At 35.6% G+C, this 2,062-nt stretch overlaps 1 protein-coding gene across 1 annotated transcript; it reads right to left on the reverse strand.

Annotated features, from left to right (window-relative positions):
- Nucleotides 1-443: 443 nt before the first annotated feature.
- Nucleotides 444-1,567, reverse strand: LOC127092354 (caffeoylshikimate esterase-like). The gene has a single exon (XM_051031211.1). The coding sequence runs from the start codon at nt 1,515-1,517 to the stop codon at nt 546-548; it is 972 nt and encodes a 323-aa protein (XP_050887168.1). The 5' UTR covers nt 1,518-1,567; the 3' UTR covers nt 444-545.
- Nucleotides 1,568-2,062: the final 495 nt, after the last annotated feature.

The raw sequence follows: 2,062 nt of genomic DNA on the forward strand, positions 1-2,062 counted from the left end.
ACATGTTGAATGATTGAACAAGTTTTGATAGTAAATTATCAATATGAGTTGAATAACTGAACAAATTGTGACACTAAATTTTCAATCTGAATGAATATATTCATTGATCATGACTCAATAAATATAAATCGAAAATAATTACATTAGATATGTTTTAAACATTCTTCCAATGAAATTAGTCCATCTACTTCTACAAATATTGGTTTATGTTACCAAAACAATATTTTCAACCTCAATCAATAAAAATAACAAATTTCATATTAACAGAAATTTAAAAAAGATAATAATAATAAAAAAACATACAAATTAAATTAGCATTTTGTATTAATATCATGAATTTATTTATCCATATATATTTTCACAATAGGACAAAAAGTTAATAAACACCATTACAATAATTTAAAATTATTAATATCAAAATTATTTTATGATAATCACAAACGTTATTATTTAATCCTTAACATCGATTTTAGAAAATACATATCATAATAAAACAAGGAGTAATATTACTACTAAGTATACTAGTAACATATTGGCCCCTCCATCTAAGGGGCACTCTTATTCACGGTGATGCGTTTGAGAAGCCATTCCAAAATATCACCAAACACCAACTCCACACTCTCGTTAGATTCTCCGACCAACTGGTGCCACATTCCATCATATATCTTCATCGTCTTATCTTTGCTCTTAGCGCGTTTGTACAAATCCTCCGCATAAGCTGAATTGCAAATGACATCGTCGCCTCCATGCACAACTAGAAACGGCATATCCACTTCATCATATCTTCCTTGCAGCTCATGACAAATTCTCAACAATTCCAGTGCCGTCGAGACGCGTGGACGCGCCAATGTGCTCTTCGGACTCGCAATTGCAAGCTTCCTCTTCCACTCCTCCTTGAACGAAGCATCCAGAATTGAGCCGCGTGTGGGAACGACGCGCCAGGTCGGGATAATCGCTGCTGCGATTGAGAGAAAGTGTTCCAACGGCCACGGTGGTTTGAAACTGCCGCTGATGCCACACATTGCGCCGTTGAGGACGAGGCCGTTCCACGGTAATTCGGGTCGGCGGAGAGAGATGAACAGCGCGATAGCTCCACCGAGAGATTCTGAGTAGAGAAAGGAAGGTAACGAGGGATTGAAGCGAGAGCGGAAGGATTCGAAGAAGGTGGTGCAGTCATCGACAACAGGATTGATGTCAGGGATATGGGCAACTAAACCGTCGGAGAAACCGTGGCCTTGGTGGTCGATGGCGCAAGTGGCAAATCCGGCCTTAGCGAAGTAGACAGAAGTTAGTTGGATTAGCCAGCTGGACTCACTGGTGAAGCCGTGGACGACGGCAAGGGTTCCGATGAGGTTAGTTGGAGGCTGAGGGATCCACCACTGAGTGAAGAGTTTGAGGCCTCTAGGATTAGTAACAAACTCAGAGTGGTGAGTCACTGAGTGGCGAGCGTAGAACTCGTCGGGAGTGAGGGTACCGAAGGGGCTATGATCATTTGCCTCTGCAATTGGGTGCACCATTGTGGTTATATGATATACTAACTCACACTCTCTTCTGTTTCACTTATATTATGTGTGGATAGATATAAGTTACACTCATCAGTTGCCTTGAAAAAGTAAATTCTATTTTTCTTTTTCAAAAATCAATTATAATAATATGTCAGTAATTGATAATGATTCTAAAGTAAACTATTGTAATAGTAATCGATAATAATTCTAGTAACGATACTCAACAGTGTAAGAGTGATTCAAGAGTAAATATTGTAATAGTAATACATAAATATTAAATGTTGTTAATGAAATCAATGTATTTATTATGAGGCAAAACAATCACATATATACATTAGAAAAAATAAAAAAATTATGCTCTTTAATGTGTTGATGATCTCAAGGAGTTATATCTACGTAACAATGTCAAATTAAATTATTAAAAATCATTTCAAAAAATATTTTTTTTAAATGATTAAGAAAATAAACTAATACTTTTTAATTTATTAATTAATAAAATGAAAGGATTTTTTTAGTGGGAAAGAGAATTTTTAAATAAATTTCAAAGAGAGAATTAA

The sequence above is a fragment of the Lathyrus oleraceus genome, chromosome 6, assembly GCF_024323335.1.
Source record: "Lathyrus oleraceus cultivar Zhongwan6 chromosome 6, CAAS_Psat_ZW6_1.0, whole genome shotgun sequence".
Lineage (NCBI taxonomy): Eukaryota > Viridiplantae > Streptophyta > Magnoliopsida > Fabales > Fabaceae > Lathyrus > Lathyrus oleraceus.

Excerpts from the sequence above, each read along its gene's own strand:
- LOC127092354 (XM_051031211.1), bottom strand. The coding sequence starts at position 1,517 with ATGGTGCACCCAATTGCAGAGGCAAATGATCATAGCCCCTTCGGTACC.